The sequence below is a fragment of the Erinaceus europaeus genome, chromosome 4 (assembly GCF_950295315.1).
Source record: "Erinaceus europaeus chromosome 4, mEriEur2.1, whole genome shotgun sequence".
In the NCBI taxonomy this organism is placed as follows: Eukaryota; Metazoa; Chordata; class Mammalia; order Eulipotyphla; family Erinaceidae; genus Erinaceus; species Erinaceus europaeus.
Window position 1 is genome coordinate 11,850,233 of NC_080165.1, and position 19,491 is coordinate 11,869,723.

Here is a 19,491-nt window from a genome sequence, read left to right on the forward strand (position 1 = left end):
GTATTCAGTAACTATTTTTAGGATGGATGGATGGATGGATGGATGGATGGATGGATGGATGGATCTATGGACGTCACTTAAAAGGTGAATTACTCACAGGGTCCAAACCACTAGAATATTATTATCAATAACAGTCCTAGGTTCTGTAAACATGCATCCAGTTAATATTTCTTACACTGATGAGCTCAGTGCTATGTAGAAAAGGACTGTGCACTCCCAACAGTAGCAAGCCCCAGATAAGACAGGAAAGGAAGAAAAAGTGCCAATCTATGAAATCCTTTGATCACGGAGAGTCGTCTCCTGGCTCTCCTTCCCATTTCAGGTCACTCTGTAATTGTGCTAAAAACGGTGTTTCTACTGTTGAATATATCAAGTTCTCCCTAAGTCATCTCTTATAAGACAGGGAACTAAGAGCTCTCGCTGGTTCATTAAGTCTTCTAGCAGTTCCCACAGTGAACACTAGTGGCCTCTAAGAGCATTGTATTTCTAGAATCCCTAGTCTGAGGGTGATATCAGTTGAGGAGACAAAGCTCAAGTCCCAACTCCTTTACTGGTTTTCAGCAAAAGCTATTTTTCAAATGGTCTCCCTTGGTGTGTAGTTCTTGTAGAATTGAGTGAAAGAAGCAGAAAAGCAAGAGGAGGAGAAGAGCCACTTTCTGTTTCCTCTCTCTTCCTTCCTTCCTTTCTGTCTCTCTTATTTTTTCTGTTTTATTTTGTTCATTGGTGGGACTTGGCTACTCCAGGTCAAGTTTTTCAGGTAGAAAGCAAAACAGAGAGAGACAGAGAGAGAGAGAGAGAGAGAGAGAGACTACAGTACTGGAGCTTCCCCCAGTGTGTCTGGTAGAAAATCAGTTTTTCTGTTTGTTTTGTTTTTTATTTTCAATTGGTCTAGGACGATAGTGGTTTATGTGTATACTGACTTGTGTCTCTAATACCCACAATTCACAGCTTCAGTGAATATTTGCTGAAGAATTCTGTTAGCCTATATTTTAAAACTGATAAACCCCCTTATGATTCCTCAAACAGGAGACTTAAGGAAAATGGAAGTATTACTGGTTCTGGGACCAATCAAGTATATTCAGGGCAATACTTGTTATTTTTGTGTGGTGTTAGGGGTCCTTAATGTCCTGACCACCTCTTTGAATTCAACCTTAGACAAGGAAAGTCTGAAAACGTCTCCCCAGATTATTTGGATTGACATCTGTTTCTAATACTATTCTGCATGCTCAGTGGTGCTTCCAAACATCTCTCAAAGTCTTCCTGGTCTCAAAGGTTATTTTAGCAGGACCTGGAATATTCTGGAAGATCACTTTATGTTCCTGAGCTCAGTGAACTCAGTGTTAGTAACAATAGCTAATCATTTGCAGCAGTAATTGTAACAACTTACCTGACAGGTAGATGCACTGAATTCAAATAGGAAAGAAAGTATGCACCTGTAAAGAATTGCATGCAGGTGATATCTACTATTTTTCCACTTGATAGGGCTGTGTGCCTCTCTGAACCCCTCATCTCTCTTACCATTTCTTGTTAGAACTATGCCAGTTACTCAACTACTCATGAGTAGTCTTTCTTCACACAGGGTACATTTCTTTGCAAGTTTACCAGAAGATGAAGAAATGCACTCGATACATGATTATGAAGTGACATTATATGCATCAATAGAACCAGTGCATCTACCCTTCCATTCTGTTCATGAGAGAACACTTAATGATTCCTCTATGTGTCTGGAAATAAGCCAAGCATTTGTGGAGACACAGAGATGAGTATGTCAATTCCAGGTCTCCAGCAACTCTCCAACTAGAGGGTTCAAGAAAGTAAGAGCATTGCAATTCACATGGTAAATGCTGTAACAACAATAACAACAACAACAAAAATAGCTGCAAGCCAGTGAAATCCCAGAGAAAGAAACTGGCCTCTGCTGTGGGTGGAGAGGAAGCAGGGAGAAGGAAGTCTTTCTGGTAAAAGAACAGCCCCTGAGTTGGATCCTAGAAGATAAATAGAGGCATCTGAAGTAGACAAGTGTTTGGAAGGGTGATTTTAGCAGAGGAAAAGCATGTGTTCAAGTGTAAGGACAGGAAAAAGGACCTGAGTCTGGGAAAGTAGGCAGGTATCACACAAAAAACAGACCTCAAGCTCCTCACTTCCCCCTCCCCCAAAGTAATGGGGAGCTAACAGAAGATTCACCTCTCCTGACAAGTGTAGACTATCATCTACATATGTGATCAGTTCTGATGGTGAGAGGGAAAATAGGAAGGAGACACATCTGAAGACCGTTGAGCTACTTTAGGTGAGAAGCAAGACAGAGGGGACTTTAGTCCCTGTAGGAGTTAGTCTCTCTCTCTGTCTCTGTCTCTCTCTCCCCTCTCCCTCTCTGTATTCCTTCCTCCCTCGTCTCCTCCCTCCTTCCCTCTTCTCCTCCCTTCCTCCCTTCCTCCCCCCTCTCCCCTCTATCTTTTATCCCTAGCCTTCTCTCTCTCTCTTTTTGTCATCACTGAGACTTCATAGATCCTGGATGACTTTCTCTTTAAAAAATAAAGAGAGAGAGAGAGAGAGTAAAGACACCAGAGCACCAAAACTCACTCTAATGTGTTGGGAGACCAGGCTCAAACCTGGCTTGCATGTGTGGCAAAGCAAACTCACTATCCAGGTGAGTTATCTTATACTAGAAGCTTAGTATATTCTAGACATTTTAAGCTAGAGGATATCATGATGCCAATATTTAAAAGCAATAAGCTGCTTAAGATGTTTTCCAATCCTTTCTAAAATAAAAAAAATTTTAAAAAGGAGGCACCCAAATTGGTGGTGGGGGTGGGGTGAGATCTAGAAGAAATATGACAAAGTGCCTGCATCCTGTTGTTGATTTCACAATAAACAGAACTTCTTCCCTGTGGACATGACTTAGGCCTGTTGTTGGTTAATAATATCACTGAAAATTTGTATGGAGAATTCAGTTCTCTAGGGAATTCCTGGAATATGAACCTAAACATTTAACTTAGTTCAAGATTCCATCTATGACAGGTATAATCATTCTCTGAAGAATATTTTTACAAGCTAAGGAGAAAGTAATCCACTTCTCTCCCATTAGGGAAATATTAGGGAGACAGAGAAGCAGCTGCCTCTTATGGAGAGTTTTCCTAACAGTCCATTTTCTGAAGTGTTTGGAATGAGGCTAAATTAGATTAGGTAGAGTTTTTGAAAGCTGTCACTTTGTACAAATGAGCTGCCAAGTTCTCAGCTACAGTCTCTCTTTCCCTCTTTTAAAAGAAGCTCATCAATGAGCTGCTCCATGTGCCAGGAACTGGGCTTGGGCAGGCAGAGACAAAGTCATTTCCTGTTTGTGGTAAAAGGAGCCTGGGTGATGGCAAGGCTCTTTCAGTCAAAACTCTGTCTCATTAAACCAGCTTAATCCATGGTTACTAGGTCCCTACAAAGAGAGAAGGGGGCACTGCTAAGCAAAATAGTCCATCCAAAGAACTGGGCTATTTTTCTGTTGATACATGACAATACTCTCAAGACTTTGCTATTGAAAGTACTTATCAGAACCAAATTGGCTTGTGTCATGACTAACCAGTAGCACCAGGAACATCTCTATATTCCCCAATACTATGGATCACTGCTGGTGAATTCACAGACCAATCTCAGGATCACTTTAGGGGAGATGGCAGCATGACCTCCACCTCTCTCTGTCCAGAGAAAAAGCCACCTCTGTCAGCTTTCTGTACATCTAGACAAAATTCTAGAACATGCTTTCTTTTCAAGTTTAAGCTCAGGGTGTCATTTTTACATCCCCATGCCTCAGTCAAGTTTGTTTTTCACATTAATGTCCTTTAATTAAAGCCACTTTAACCATAGGCTTTCACATTGATAGATTACACAGAGAAACGTGTGCTCATCACTCTTTTCCCCCACTTAAAAAGACCACTGCAATTTCTTACACATTATTTTCTTCCTTCCTGAAGGCATGGACTTGTTAGAGTGACATTATCATAGAGAATGAAAAGTTCCCTTTGAGAAGATAACATAAAAAAAAAGCCATGATTTGATGAATTCCAAAACATAACCATATGGATTACATTCTTTTAAAGCAAACTTTATATTTATTAGCACATATATACTTACCATATACACTTGCTTATATTTTCACTATGAAAAAAAAAACTATCGTATATGTAGACGATAATGTTGATTACACTAGTCAGGAGAGGTGAATCTTCTGTTAGCTCCCCATTACTTTTGGGGGGAGGGAAGAGGTAAGGATCTTGAGGTCTGTTTTTTGTGTGATACCTTCCTGCTTTCCCAGACTTGAATCCTTTCTCCAGTCTTCACAATTTGACACATGCTGTTCCTCTGCTGAAATCTCCCTTTCTCCCCTTCTGGGGGATATAGACCAAAGTTCTTTATGGAGAGCAGGAAATGGAAGGTCTGGCTGCTGTAATTGCTTCTCCACTGGTCATGGGCATTGACAGATTGATCCATATCCCCAACCTGTTTCTATCTTTCCATAGTGGGGTAGGGATCTAAAGATGTGAGGTTCTAATACACATTGGTGAGAGAATTTAGGATGGAATCATAGTAGCATTTGAAAATTGGATGTTAAAAATGAGGTAAGATATAAAACAAGGCAAAATGTTTAATAAACCAGAACCAAAAGGTAGGGATAGAGCAGATGAGAATAGGGACTTTAGGGTGGAAAGAAGCTCAGAAGTCTACTTTAGGTATATTTCAAGAGGCCTGTGACTATAGAAACTTTCGCTTGAGCTTGATAGCTAACATGGACAGCTAAAACTATTGTCTGGGAAGATGATGTCAGAGTTGAGAATAGAATTAGAGAGCTGGATTAGGACAGAGAGTAGCTCCCAGACTTGAAGTGTATAAATAAAGTGAATTCTATACAACATTCACCTGACCCAGCACCCATGTCTATTCACATTTAGCACAGGAGCCTGTGTAACCTCCAAGTCCCCGTCAGTCTGAGCTCGATACTAAGTTACCTAGACCTTTAGACCAGATAGGTCAGAATCATTGGTCCTGTCAGTACCTAAGTTATTAGTTATTAGTAGACAGCATTAAATGACATAAATCATGGTGTGGTCAAGTAGAGTATGGTAAATCTTAACCAAGGGATTTTCGAAGTAGACCAGTCTCCCAAGAAACTTGGTTATAATAATAATTAAAACCTTAAACTCTAAGACTGCAAGGAATATTCCCCCATTCTCTTTAAAATCCACATTTCTCCTACTCCTGGAAGTTCTGGGACTTTGCTTATATTTCTTGATGCCTCTTCTCTTGATACCCTACCCTGCTAGACAACCTCTGCTGACCTCAGCTAAACCAATGGAGATAATTTCTTAATGAACATTGGAATAATGGGGGGGGGGTCAGTGAAATAGCTCACTTGAGTAGTGCACTGCCTTCCCATGTGAGCACCTTAGGTTCAAGCCCAATCCCCACTGCATTGAAGCAAGTATCAGTGATGTTCTCTCTGTGTGTATGTCTATCCCTCTCTTGCTCTCTCTATTCTTGTCTCTCACTCCCTCCTTTCCTTCTGCTATGAGTGGTGGGGGGGTTGAGGGGAGGTGCAGTGGCACACTCAATAAGGCACACACTTTACCAAGCACAGAGACTCAAGTCCAACTCCCCAGTCGCTAGCAGCAGAGAGGAAACATTACCAACAGTGGATCTGTGCTATAAGTTTCTCTCTCTCTTTATTTATCAGGAAAAAAAAATAAATTAAAAAAATGGCCACCAGGAGTGGTAGAATTTTAGTGCAGGCACTAAGTCCCAACCATAACCCTTGTGGAAAAAAAATTGAAAAGAAAACAAAAGAGTCTGTCATTTCATCTTAAAATGATTTTTTTTCAAGCACCTAGATTTGTTTTTAAATTGGCTACCTGTGAACTAATGGGTTTCCTGTTCAGATGTAGGCTGGACTGAATCTGAAGCTTCATAGACATGCTTCTGAAAACATAGCATGTCAGTCAACTAATGTAGAAAGTGCCTTTTAGGGGCCAGATGGTGGTGCACCTGATTGAGCTCACATGTTACAGTGCACAAGGACCTAGGTTCAAGCCTTCCCATCCCCACCTGCAGGGAGAAAGTTTGCAAGTGGTGAAGCAGTGCTGCATGAGTCTTTCTGTCTCTTTGCCTATCACCCACTTTCCTCTCAATTTCTGCCTGTCTCTCTCCAGTAAATAAAGATAATACAAAATAATTTTAAAAAAGAAGAAATTGCCTTTTCTTCAGGAATGTTCTTTGAGGTTGTAATTCAGAAAATTCCTTCCATTACTGTGACTGAAGCCAATTAAACCTTTTTCTTTTTTCTTTTTCTTTTATCTTCTCATTTATTTATAAAAAGGAAACACTGACAAAACCATAGGATAAGAGGGGTACAACTCCATACAATTCCCACCATCAGAACTCCATATCTTATCCCCTCCCTTGATAGCTTTCCTATTCTTTAACCCTTTGGGGATATGGACCCAAAGTCATTGTAGGATGCAGAAGGTGGAAGGTATGGCTTCTGTAATTGCTTCCCCGCTGAACATGGTCATTGGCAGGTGTATCCATACTCCCAGCCTGCCTCTCTCTTTCCCTAGTGGGGGTGGGGTTCTGGGGCATCGGGGCTCCAGGACACATTGGTGGGGTTGTCTGTCCATGGAAGTCTGGTTGGCATCATGGTAGCATCTGCAACCTGGTGGCTGAAAAGAGAGTTAACATATAAAGCCAAACAAATTGTTGACTAACCATGAACCTGAATGCTAGAATAGTGCAGATGAAGAGTTGGGGGAGGGCAGTTTGTAGATAGCTAGTAGGCATATTTTAGTTATATTCCAAAGGGCCTGTGGCTATACTTTCTTAGTTTAGTTTTCTAGATATTAAGAAAGAAAGTATGAGAAAGACACAGTGCTATAAAAGAGGGTCAGGTGAGATGCTTGCTAAGCTCCTTTGCAGCAGAACATTTGCATCTCTCCAGCTGGCTCCTCAGCAGCATTAGCACTGGGGATTCTGACCTCAATAAGGACAGAAGACTTAGGAGGAAAACATCACAGAAGAGTGAGGACTAGAGAATTTAACATCTTCAGCCCACAGCTTAAGTGAAGGAAAGTGTCCTTCAGGGAACCATGTACAGGGTTCTGAGAGGAGGTAAAAATAAAACTGCATCTTGCACTTTCTGTTTGTAGCAATGTAATCAGAACAGTCTGCCACGGAGTACAGGGCACGTTGAGCAGCTCCACCCAAGCTTACACTCAGTGAGACACAAGAAATTTGGTAGCCTCACCACCTGCCAGCACAGTGCCAAGATCCAGGGCATGTTTATGTCTCTCATCTTAGTAGGAATCCTCAAGGTATTAGTAGTCTTGTCTTAACAAGAAGAAAACCAGCTTCTGAGAGGCAAAGTCCCTGAGCTAAGTTATTTTTAAATCAGAAGTTCAGGAGACTGAGTAGTGGTGCACCTAATTGAGTGCACACATTACCATGTGCAAGAACCCAGGTTCAAGCCCCCACTCCTCCCTGGTAGGGGGAAGTAGCATAAGTGATGAAGTAGGTCTACAGGTGTCTCTCTCCCTCTCTGTTTCTCCCACCCCTCTCAATTTCTCTCTGCCCTATCAGATAAAATAGAAATAAAATAAAATGGCTGCCAGGATTGGAGAACTTGTAGTGCCAGCACCAAGCCTCAGTGATAACACTGGTGGCAACAAAAATATAAAAGAAAGGAAGAAAGGAAGGAAGGAAGGAAGGAAGGAAGGAAGGAAGGAAGGAAGGAAGGAAGATCAGAGGTATATATTGAGGATTATTTGGGCTTTCCTTTGTTCTTATGAGAGAGTGAGATGGAGAGACACAGAGTGGCTAAAGCATTTCTTCACCATTCATAGAGTTCTAGCCCATATTTCGCCCTTGGTGCTGCCCATGATGCTACAGTGTGGCACTGGGGATTGAAACAAAACTTCACACACACTGCAGATACTCGCCTGCTTAGCCACTTCTCTAGCGCCCCCCTCTCTCAGGTGGCTGTAGGCACATAGGCATCATTCCCTAGGACCGGTTTTAGTAGCTGGTCACAGCTGAGGTCACAGCTTCTGCTTGTCTTATTTTCTAAGGTCAGTCTGTGAAAGGCCAAGGACTCCTAGACATTGTACCTGCAAAGGATCTCTAAGGGGCCAATGACTGGGTTTTGCCAGTGAGGGGAAAAAAAAAAAAGATGAGGTCCAAGAGACCAAGGGCTCTTGGAGAGGACAGGAAGTCAGGGGCATCTAGCAGGAGGGTAGGGGAATGGCCCATCACTAGTACAAACTCTGAAGCTGTGAAGCCTGTGTACTCGCTGTGTGTTTACAAAGGTGAGGACAAAGCACACAGCTGGTGGGATCAGACCAAGTGGGAGCAGGGACACAAGAGGTCAGAGCACCCCCTCCAGCTGTCTCTCCTTGTGCCCCTTAGAACTCCAAATCCGGGGGTTGGACAGCAGCACAGCGGCAGCAGCACAGCCAGTTAAACGCACGTGACACAAAGCAAAAGGACCGGCATAAGGAAGGAATCCGGTTCGAGGCCCCGGCTCCCCACCTTAGGGGAGTTGCTTCACAGGCGGTGAAGCAGGTCTGCAGGTGTCTGTCTTTCTCTCCCCCTCTCTGTTTCCCCCTCCTCTCTCCATTTCTCTCTGTCCTATCCAACAACGAACAACATCAACAACAACAATAATGACCATAACAATGCTACAACAACAAGGGCAACAAAAGGTGGGGGGGAATGGCCTCCAGGAGCAGTAGACTTATGGTGCAGGCACTGAACACCAGCAATAACCCTGGAGGAAAAAAAAAACACCTCCAAATCCACTCACTCTATTGCCAGTACTGCAGTACAGACAGACAGCTAGGCTGCCTATGTATCCAGTAACCTTGTGCAGAGAGAACAAAACAAGATGGTGGGGGGGGGGGGCTTCCATCTTGCCAGTACTGCAAGGCCTCAGAGTTTTACACTCTCACTGACATTTACACTCTCACTTCCAAAGGTCAGAGGGAAAACTTGTATGTATTTGACATCAGACCAGGGTTTGGCTTCCAGACCGGTCCTTTAGCATCCAGGGAATCATGAGGCTTGTTTCTGTAGGTGTGGCAGAAGCGGTACTACCCTTTCTCCACACCTATTCTCCCTCAGTCTTTACTTTGAGGGACTGTGTCTACTTTTGAGAATTGCAAAGGGGTGAAGTTTGACCTCCCCTGATGAGAGAGAAGAATGTTCTCCTTTTCTTAGAAGGACTCTCTGAGGCTTTGTTAGATTTGCTACCTCCCCTTTAAAGTGAGTGATCCTTCCCTGCTCATCCTTGGTTAGTGACATAGAGACAATTGTCACAAAATTGTCCTTATAACTGTCTATAATGACCGGCAGCATAATCCTGAAGACTTGGCCTTCAGTGCTTTATTCTCTGTGTCCAGACTCGCACCACACACAGCATCAGCTGTGCTCACCTGCCCCAAAGTGGACACAATGCTGTCACATGCAGGAAAACGGTCTTTATAAAATCTTCTTTTAAGGCAAGAAAGTCGTAAGAGGTTGACTCTCTCATCTACCAGCCAGGCAGACCTGGCTTCTTAGTTTCTTTAGAAAAAAAAAATCATCGGAGTCGGGTGGTAGCGCAGCAGGTTAAGCGCATGTGGCGAAGCGCAAGGACCAGCGTAAGGATCCCGGTTCTAGCCCCCAGCATCCCACCTGAAGGGGAGTCGCTTCATAGGTGGTGAAGCAGGTCTGCAGGTGTCTATCTTTCTCTCCCCCTCTCTGTCTTTCCCTCCTCTTTTCATTTCTCTCTGTCCTGTGTAACAACAATGACATCAGTAACAACAACAATAATTACAACAACAATAAAAAAGGGCAACAAAAGGGGAAATTTAAAAAAAAGAAAGAAAATCTTTTTTGTTTCAGAGTTTATGTTTAAATAAAAGTCCCTCAATAGCTCCTCTTGATTGTTTCCTGTGTCTGTAGATTACCTTAACGTCACAACAGTTCACCTGTTTAAGGAGAGCTGGGACAGCAATAAAGTCAACCATCACACCGACAGGTATGACAGCAACAAACTGATTGTGCGGAGAGGACAATCTTTCTACATCCAGATCGACTTCAACCGCCCATACCAGCCCAATAGAGACTTCTTCCGAGTGGAATATGCCATTGGTGAGTCCCACACCTGTGCAGGTCCTCTATGAGTTTTGGCCATACCGTTCTGTGATGTCACCATGGGTCGTAGGATAGGGCTGGGCATAGGGGCAAATCTATGATTTCTTAGAATCATATTTAACATTTGGGACAAGGATGACACCCCATCCCGGGGCCAACTTGTGCTCTAAGGTGGATCTTTAACAAGTATACATACAGCAGAGAAAGTATCAGGTACCTCACTTGGGTGGTGCATGGCTTTGCCATGTGTGTGACCCAGATTCCAGCCCCCACACACACCTATAGCAGAGGAGGCTTTGGCATTGTGATCTCTGTGGGGTAAAAGGCAAATACGAGGCGTTTATTCACAGGAATCAGTAGAAAATGACTGGCAAGTGGGAATAGGCATAAAGAAATTAAAAGGAGTTGGGGGTCAGGTGGTAGTGCAGCAGGTTATGAGCGCATGTTGCGAAGCGCCAAGGACCGGCTCAAGGATCCCAGCTGGAGCCCCCCCCCCCGGCTCCCCACCTGAAGGGAGGTCGATTCATGGGCAATGAAGCAAGTCTGCAGTCCTGCAGTCATCTGTCTTTCTCTCTTCCTCTCTTTCTCCCATCTTCTCTCCATTTCTCTCTGTCCTATCCAATAGCAATGACCGCAACAACAATAATAGTAATAACAACAACAAGGGTAACAACAAGGGCAACAAAATGGGAAAAATGGCTTTCAGGAGCAGTGGATTCATAGTGAAGGTACCAAGCCCCAGCAATAACCCTGGAGGCATAAATAAATAAATAAATAAATAAATAAATAAAAGGAGGGAATTAAAACTGAAGGAAACACTTCTCTAGGAGAAGCCCCTGCCCCTGACTGCTTGAGCAACGTGGCTGCTACCCGTCTGTATTAACAGTGCAGGCTCATCCACAAGGGTAAAGTGGTTAGTTGAAGCCAGACTGGACATGGCAGGAAAAATCAGATCCCTGAATCAGAATAAAGAACATCGGTACACACGCACTTGAGGGAACAAAAGAGAAAAAGCTAATGACCCATCTTCTGTCTTTGGAAAAATGAAGTAACCACGACTTATTCCATTTAGGCAACTGACTAAGGTTTTTAAGTAATGAGTATTTCCAGAGAGAAAGGAATTCATGGATGATTTAGTAGCATTTTAAAATCTGATGAACACTTACTTTTAATCTACCCCCTATGTGCAGTTATCCCTCTCGTGTGATTGAGCCAGTATGCATGCGTCTGCAAGCTTGTGTGGACGAGACTTGATTAAAATGTCCTCGACACATTTCTGATGGAATGATCATCACATACTTGGCAACAAAAATCCCTTTGAAGTTCCATCCACAGTTTAGTTCCTACTTGATAGAAATGCTTATTCCTTTCTGTAGAGCTAAATGTTTGGGGCTATGAAAGGAGGTGAGCCTCACCTCTGCTCTGAATCTGTCTCTACTCTGAGGCCTACCCCACAGGCCATTCAGGAAAGAGCTATAATCCAGAAAGTCTTAGGTAGACGTGAAGTGCTGTTTCTCACTGGGTTCCTGGGAACAGAACTATGAGGAGATCTGGGAGGGAGTTTCCTCAACATCGGATGCCTCTAAATCATTCTAGCCCTTGTACCACCTCCCAGGACACACATACACACAAAACTTTCATTATTTTTTTTTCTTTAATAAGGGATGCCATTTTGATTTTACATTTTATAGATTCTGCTTCCTTTGCATAGCTTTTATCACTATTTATTTATTTATTTATTTTTAATCAGGACATAGCTCAGCTGTGGCTTTTGATGGTGCTGGTGATTGAACCTGGGGCCTTGCAGTCTCAGGCATGAGAGTTTTTTGTTTTTAATTGATTTAATAGTGATGAACAGGATCATAGGATAAGAGGGGTACAATTCCACACAGTTCCCACCACCAGAGTTCCATATCCCATCCCCTCCATTGGAAGCTTTCCTGTTCTTTATCCTTCTGGGAACATGGACCCAGGATCATTAAAGAGTATAGAAGGTGGGAGGTCCGGCTTCTGTAGTTGCTTCTCTGCTGAACATGGGTATTGATGGGTTAATCCATACCCCCAGCCCTTTTCTATCTTTTCCTAGTAGGGCAGGGCTCTGGAGAGGTGGTGTTCAGGGTACTTTGGTGGGTTCATCTGTCCAGTGAAGTCTGGTTGGCCTGATGGTACCATCTGTAATTTGGTGTCTGAAAAAGCATTAAGATATAAAGCAGAACAAATTGTTTAATACTCAGGAATCTAAAGGTAAGACTATAGCAGATTATATTTGGGGTCTCCATTTTGGAAAAAGCTAGTAGGTCTATTTTAAGTCTATTCCAAGGAGAGACATGAGAATCTTTCTGCATACCAATTAAGTTATCTCCCTAGCGCTCAAATTTTCCTGTGTTGACATTTTTATTGATTTCACTGACCTATGACCACAGAATTTCAGTAGTGCAACTTATACACTTATGTAAGGCTCAGGGCCTCTAGCCTCTTTTACTATCAAACTGGCCCATTTGAACACACTGAACAAAAGAAGCCAGAAGAAGAGAGATAAATAGCAAAGGGCCTCGGTCATATCGTAAGAGGAAAACAGGGGGCAGCCAACAGGTGCCTTTCCCCAGTTCCCTCCTGTGTGGCTCTCTACACAGATGACTCACAAAAGAACCAGCCAGCCATGTTTCAGGGAGACAAGGGTCTATGGGGAGAATGTAAGACCAGAAGAGAAGAAAGTACAAGCCATGTAGGCATGTGGATGAGAGAGAAGGGAAGACCCAGAGCTTATGGTCTTTGAAGCTTTCTAGTCCACTTTGGGGAGGGCGGGCCCTCAGGGGATGAGCTTCAGCCTTTGTCTTCAGGGGTTCACATCTGCTTCCATCTGAATTTTATGGCATTTGGGGTCTGGTAGGGAGGGGAAAAAATCACAAGAGAATCGGACCGGGTGGTGGTGTGCCTGGTTGATTGCACATGTTACAGTGCACAAGGATCTGGGTTTGAGCCCCCCCTCCATCCCCACCTGCAGGGGGAAAGTTTTGTGAATGGTGAAGAGGTGGGGTAGGGTATGCAAACACACTGGGCTTCTGGCCCTGCCTCTGGACCTTCTCCTGGCTTGCAGCAGGGTGCAGGGTGCAGGGTGCAGGGACAGGGTGCTGCTTTCCCTAAGCAGACCACCAACAATATGTAGAATTTAAGAAACAAAGCTGGAGATCAGAAGGGTGAAGTGTACATGGACCTGTACTGGGGGAGTAAAGTCGAGATCACTTTCCCCGTGCTTGTTGATTCCTTATGCAAAAACTCATCAAAGAACTGAGGAGAAAGCAGGATTTCTCAGGAATTTTAAGCTTTATTTAAGAAAGTTGAGAGCACACACGTGATAGAACACATGTGGGCATTGGGGGGCGTGGGAGGGGGAGAAAGAAAGGTGGTGCCCCTGGTTGAATGCATATGTTACAGTTGCAAAGACCCAGGTTCAAGCCCCTAGTTCCCATCTGGGGAAAAAAGGCTCGGGAGTGGTGAAGCAGGTCTGCAGATATCTTTCTTTCTCTCTCCCTCTCTATCTCCCCTACCCTCTCAGTTTTTGGCTGTCTCTATCTAATAAATAAAGATAATTTTAAAAACTTTATTTAAAAAGAGAGTGAGAGAGAATGAGAGCAATTTACTCACATGTTGAAGCTTCCAACTTAGCAGAAAGAGAGAGAGAGAGAGAGAGAGAGAGAGAGAGAGAGATCATGCCCATAATAGCTTTTTATAAACTTCCAAGCCCCTACTCCACTTTCTTTTTAAGCCACAAGGACACCTACTGCCATTCCCATTTCCTGTGCAACATTTACTTTCTTCCCCACTGAAATGAGTAGCATGTATTCCTGGGCAATATGTGTTCCTGTGTTCTGCAACAATCTCCATCCCCAGGAGCTTTTTCCAGGCTCAACTCTCTCCTGTGTATCCCTACCTACACTGATCCCAGTAGACCCTCTGTCTACTAAAGGGGAATGACTAAGTGTGTTTGGGAAGTGGCCCAGTGCCTTGTATTAAGGAAAGTTGCCACTCTGGTGGTGGCTGGATTGTGAGATTGTACCCCTGAAATAACAACTGTTGGGAAGCCCCCCTGCTCTGCTCCATCTCTGATGTTGTGGTCTATTTACATAATCATTGTTTTGCCTGAGACCCGCCCTGCCTGCTGGGCATTGGTTAATCCCACTGGTTAGAACCTTCACAACAGTTGCTATGGAAGCTTTCTACCTTCACGCTCTTTTCTCCACCCCCACTCCTAGCCATTTCTTTTTCCGACTTGCCACTTCCAGTTAAAGATATATATAAAGGCGTTGTTTCTGATCAGTAAAGGCATTGCATTGCATTCCTGCTCTGCCACGAGTTCCTGGTTCCTCTTCCAAGTCACTGAGTAAGCAGCAGCCCAGGTTGGCTCCAGTCGAGTTCTCTCCAATGCAGAGAGCATGTGCCCGGGAAGAAACACTCCCGCGACGCTAGCCCGGCAAACAACAGTTCTATAAAACAACATTTTAGATATATTAAATGACCCCTCATTTGATGCCCATTACAGTCCTTGTGCTGTAGGGGAGACAGAGTGAGCAGGATAAAGGGCATAGGGTTTCTCTTTAAGCTTCACTGGTAGGGTTCTAGATAAATATCCACAAGGAAAAATCACAAGAGAATCGGGGCCTGGTGGTGGCACACCTGGTTGAGTGCACATGTTACAATGCACAAGGATCTGGGTTCGAGCTCCGCCCTCCTCCCCCACCTGCAGGGGGAATGTTTTGTGAATGGTGAAGCAGTGCTGTAGATGTCTCTCTGTCTCTCTCCCTCCCCTTCCTTCTAAATTTCTGGCTGTTGTTTTTAAAAAAAAAAAACAACACAAGAGAATCTATCTGTTTCAAGGAAAAAAAATTTATTGAAGCAAAGCAGAAATGAGAGAAGGGAGAAGAAGATACATGTATATACACGGGTAGGCCAGAGAGAGGGGCAGGAAACTCCCAGTTTCCCTGTCCTCCTCCTTTTAAAGTGCATTGCAGGGATTTGAGGCATTCCCCGAGGAGATTGACTTCAGCTTTTGTCTCCAGGCGCACATCTGCATTAGATGGTCTCAACAGTCCAGTGGAAGGGAAGATGCAGGATATAGTCACCTTGGCACAGGCCCCTCTTCCAGGCTGCCTGCAGGGTGACGAGGAAGGGGTTGCTTGCTAATGTCCTTCCAGCACCCTCCAGGAGTCTCTTCCTAACTAGCCCCCTAACACTCTCTTCAGCTCTTCCTTCAAAGGGCCCATGTTGACCCTGGATGACAACCACACGGCTGGACACTGAGAAATAGTTCTCTTCAAATGCAGTTCTGTTCTGAGTGGACTGAATATAAATTGAGTTAGATTGTAAAGCAATTACAGTAATGAGGAGAGACAAGGATGGCATGTACACTGGAAATGAGATAGCATGCAAAGGTTTGTGCTTGCAGGTGCACCACAATCTCAAGCAACGGACAAAGGGAAAGTTTGACTTAAAGAAACAGAAATAAAACATCTTGTAAAAAAATAATAATAAAGTGCACAGAAAAGAAACTCTTCAGATATGTCTTTTACAGTTCTAAAAATAATCAGATCAGCAAAGATCATTGTATACATAGATTTCCTTTGTGCAAGGTAGATTCAAAGTTACTTTAGCTGGCAGAATCACTTTCTGTCTGCATTCAGCTCTCTTACTGCCTCTTTCTCCCTCTCTATAACTTACTATGAGCTGGGATACAGTTCTGTATGTGGATATTCTCAGAGCAAAGGTCATGGGACTTCTTTACAAGGTCACTGAGCTTCCTTCCATATCAAGATTACTCTTCCTTCTCCCTCCCTCCTCACCTTCCCTCCTCCCTCCCTCCCTCCCTCCCTCTTTCTTTCTTTCTTTCTTTCTTTCTTTATTTCTTTACTTCCTTTCTTTCCTTTTATTTTCAATAGAGATAGAAAGAAGGAGAAAGGGGGATATGTAAAGCACCACTCCACCACTGCTGAAGCTTTCCCCCTAAAGCAGGAACCTGAGGCTTGTTCATTGTAACATAAAGCTCTAGTAGGTGCACAAGTGCCCTGACCCTCTTTCTTTCTCCTTTCTTCCTTTCTTCTCCCTTCTCACCTTCTTCCCTCAGTCTTTTAGTCATTTAAGTAAATAAACTCTCAATGGCACCACGTTAAGTTCTGTCCTCCAAGTGTCCAGATAAAGAAAGTGGACACACACAGGGCCAGAAAGTCTCCAGCAAGCACCTGAGTTGGTCTCAGTGCCTAGACAACTGTCCTTAATTGCTGGCAGCACACGGCTCTCTCTGTGAACTGGGTGGCAGGTGTTAATGAATTTGAGGAGTCGGGTGTGGCTGAAAAGTGCTCTGTTACCGCTGCTGCCTTGTCTTTCCACCTCCGCGAATTTGCAGCCACCAGTAACAACCAGGAGAGGCATTAATTATAGGTTTTTCTAACCTGTAGCTGTGAAAGCTTAAGAACAGCTTGTGTGTTAATTTGCTATTACTTTAACAAGACCCCCTACTTCTCTGATTCTCTCTGGTAAGGGAGAGTCATTCTACAGACGAACCAAAAAATATTGATCAACTACTCTTTTTCCCAGATACCCCTCTTCCGAGTAAGCTCCCATCATTACTCTGCCTGGCCAGCTCCCCACAGTAAGGGCTTATCCAAGCTCAGGTGCCCCCAGGGGGTCAAGACAAGGAAGCCTCCAGGATTTTCCTTCTTTCTTCTGAAGTCCCTCTGCTGCATTGCTCCTAGCTTTGTGTTTCTGGCTACAACAGTGAGAGAATAGGAAAGGCTGACGCTTGCAAAGCCTACTCCTCTTCTTAGAAGAACAGAAGCTTCCTAGGAAGCATCCCAAGCCTCCCTGACTGCACTTATGTGCAAGGGAAGCTGTGAAAGTCTCATATTTTTTTCCAGTCTCTCCAGAGCAGAGTCAGCATTGCTAACAAATACAGTGAGTCCAGAAGTCCCTCCCTGCTCTATTGCCCTGCAAGTCAGCGGCACAGTGAAGCATGTACATCTGGATGCTATCACTGCACACTCGCGACCAGAGTCCTGTGTACAGTCTTTTAAAACCTTCAAATGGGGGAAGGGGGTCGGGGAGTAGCACAGCGGGTTGGGTACAAGTGGTGTCAAGTACAGGGACAGGGTAGGGATCCCGGTTCGAGTCCCAGGCTCCCCACCTGCAGGGGAGTCGCTTCACAGGTGGTGAAGCAGGTCTGCAGGTGTCTGTCTCTCTCTCCCCATCTCTGTCTTCCCCTCCTCTTTCCATTTCTCTCTGTCCTATCCAACAATGAACGATATCAACAACAATAAGAACCACAACAAGGCTACAACAACAAGGGTAACAAATGGGGGAAGAAGTGGCCTCCAGGAGTAGTGGATTCATGGTACAGGCCTGAGCCCTAGCAATAACCCTGGAGGCAAAAAAAAAAAAAAAAAAAAAAACTTCAAATGGTTTCAGCACTTCAACATTCCCAGGACACTCAGTCCTTGAGCGGTATTTAACCATGATCAACTAAGTGATGTTAGGCTCTATGATGTTGCTAGGCTGGTTTTTCCTTTTTTTTTTTTTAATGATGTAATGATGATCGACAAGATTGTGGGATAAGAGGGGTACTGTAGGGCTAGCGACGTGAGGGAGAGAGATGACCCAGGAACCAAGCTTGTGGTGGCAAGGCAGTACACATTTTTATTCATCCAAACGCTCCAGAGTCGGGCGGTAGCACACCTGGTTAAACTACATGGTGCAAACCACATGGCCAGTGTCAGCCTTTCCCTCTGCCTGTCCACCTCTCCAGCCAGAAAAGGGCAGAGAGAGTCGGAAACGGAAATGATTTGACAATACCATACATGGTTAGGAAAGGTGCAGATAAAGGTAAAGAGGGGCTGAGAACAGTATGGACCTCCTTAGCAGCTGTTGCTAGGGGTTTAACTGGTAGAATTAATAATACCCTCCGGGCTTGAGGGTAGAAAAAGAATATACTAAATGAGCAGAATGGGTGGGGGAATAGGGCAGAGGCCTTAAGTCATTTGTTAGACAAAGCAGAAGACTGATATGTAGATAATAAAAGGACAGGCCATAGTATCAGAAATGCAGGGTGGAACAGGGGGAGCTGGCTTAATGGTTTAAGGAATGTGGAGCTCCTGGAGGCAGAAACATGCAGGGTGTTTTGTGAGGTAGGGAGTCTGACAGACTGGGCAACCTTTTGAGGTTCCTGTGTCCCCCTTGCTCAACCTCTCTGTAGAGAGAGAGACTAACAGGACAGATGCACCCCTCAGGTCAAGCCCTGCCAAGCTCTACCACATCCTCACAATTTCCCTCCAGGGTACAATTCCACAATTCTCACTGCCAGAGTTCCATATTCCCTTGCCCCATTAGAAGCTTCCCTATTCTTTATCCTCCTGTGAGTATGGACCAAAGATCCTTATGAGGTACAGAGAGTGGAAGGTCTGGCTTTTGTAGCTGTTTCACCACTAGACATGGGCATTGGCAGGTCGATCCATACTCCCAGCCTGTTTCCCTCTTTCCCTAGTGGGGCAAGGGTATGGGGAAGTGGGGCTCTAGGACACATTGGTTGGGTCATCTGCCCGAGGAAGTTAGGTTGACATCATGGTAGCATCTGCAACTTGGTTGCTGAAAAGCATTAGAATATAAAGCAGAACAAATTGTTTAGTAACCAGGAACCTAAAGGCAAGAATATAGTAAATGAGATTTGGCGTTTTCATGTTGGAAGAAGCTAGGAAATCTATTTTAGGTTTATTCCAAGGGGCTCATGACTTTGCTAAGCTCGCAGGCAGATGGGCTCCAGGGTTATTGCTGGGTCATGGTGCTGGGACTATGAAGCCACTGCTCCCACAGTCATTCTTCTCCCCATTTTATTTGACAGGACAGAAAGAAATTGGGGGGGAATAGAGAGGGAGAGAGAAAGATAGACCTGATCCACAGCTAATCAGCATCCCTTCTGCAGGTGGGGAGATGGGGTTCAAACCAGGGTCCTTGTGCATAGCATTATGTGGGCTTAACCCAGTGCTCTAATGCATGACTCCCTCCCTCCTCCTACGTTTTTTTTTTTTTCCAAATAGAGACAGGAAGGCTGTGAAGTAAAAGGAGAAAGAGAGGTATTGCACCACAGCTCCCTTCAATGTACTGGGGACCAGGTTGAACCTAGATTGTACCCACAGCAAAAGCAACACCCTATGCAAGTGAGCTATTTTACTGACCCCAGACTCTAAAGACTAAGGAAGGGAGTGGTGTGAATGACTTTCACTGAGGGCATGCACCACTAAAGAAGAATTGCTCAAAGGAGAGAAGGAAAGTCCTGGATTTGGGCAA

The 19,491-nt window shown here is 44.3% G+C and overlaps 1 protein-coding gene across 1 annotated transcript in view; it reads left to right on the plus strand.

The window, feature by feature from the left end:
- The window catches only part of F13A1 (coagulation factor XIII A chain), a 204,771-nt gene that overhangs the window by 5,313 nt on the left and 179,967 nt on the right, over positions 1-19,491 (plus strand). The window contains exon 3 of the mRNA XM_007523293.3: positions 9,973-10,161. Within this exon, the coding sequence (XP_007523355.1) occupies positions 9,973-10,161 (189 nt within the window). The remainder of the gene's footprint in view (positions 1-9,972; positions 10,162-19,491) is intronic.